This window comes from Acanthisitta chloris, unplaced genomic scaffold (assembly GCF_000695815.1).
Source record: "Acanthisitta chloris isolate BGI_N310 unplaced genomic scaffold, ASM69581v1 scaffold31745, whole genome shotgun sequence".
Lineage (NCBI taxonomy): Eukaryota > Metazoa > Chordata > Aves > Passeriformes > Acanthisittidae > Acanthisitta > Acanthisitta chloris.
Genome location: NW_008674730.1, coordinates 1 through 491, shown reverse-complemented (window position 1 = coordinate 491; position 491 = coordinate 1). Strand labels below are relative to the sequence as shown.

The 491-nt window shown below is 55.4% G+C and overlaps 1 protein-coding gene across 1 annotated transcript in view; it reads right to left on the bottom strand.

Annotated features, from left to right (window-relative positions):
• Nucleotides 1-437, bottom strand: part of MCAM (melanoma cell adhesion molecule) — a gene marked incomplete at its 5' end in the record, with an annotated part of 4,244 nt that extends 3,807 nt beyond the window's left edge. The window contains 2 exons of the mRNA XM_009075467.1: nt 1-72; nt 367-437. The exon at nt 1-72 is cut by the window's left edge and continues 4 nt beyond it. Coding sequence (XP_009073715.1) covers nt 1-72; nt 367-437 — 143 coding nt within the window. The remainder of the gene's footprint in view (nt 73-366) is intronic.
• Nucleotides 438-491: the final 54 nt, after the last annotated feature.

The following is a 491-nucleotide window of genomic DNA, read 5'->3' as shown; positions in this document are numbered from 1 at the left end:
CAGCTGCTCCCCGTTCTTGTGCCAGGTGATATTTGGGGATGGGAAGCTGTTCTTGCTGATGCACTTGGCAATCTGTGGCAGAAGAGACAGGCTTGAGTGCAGGGTGGCTGCTTGGGCAGGGAGGTTGGACCAGATGACCTACTGTGGGGTCTTCTACCCTTGCTGATTTCTCTGCCCTTGGGCAGAGGGGAGGAGGGAGACTCTCCCTCCCATGTGCCCCAACCCTGGCAGTGCTCAAAGCCGGGCTGGATAAAGCCTTGAGCAACTTGGTCTAGTGGGGACATGTCCCTGCCGAGGGCAGGAGTTGGGAGTGGATGATCTACAAGGTCCATTCCAACCTCTAAAATTCTATAATCCTCTCCTCACCTGTGGGACGTCATTGCTCTGCACAGAGATGCCTGCTGAGTTACGCGTAATCTCGGGGGTCTCAGGGACCTCTGGAAAGAGAAGTCAACACGCACAGATTAGGATGGGATGGGATGGGATGGGAT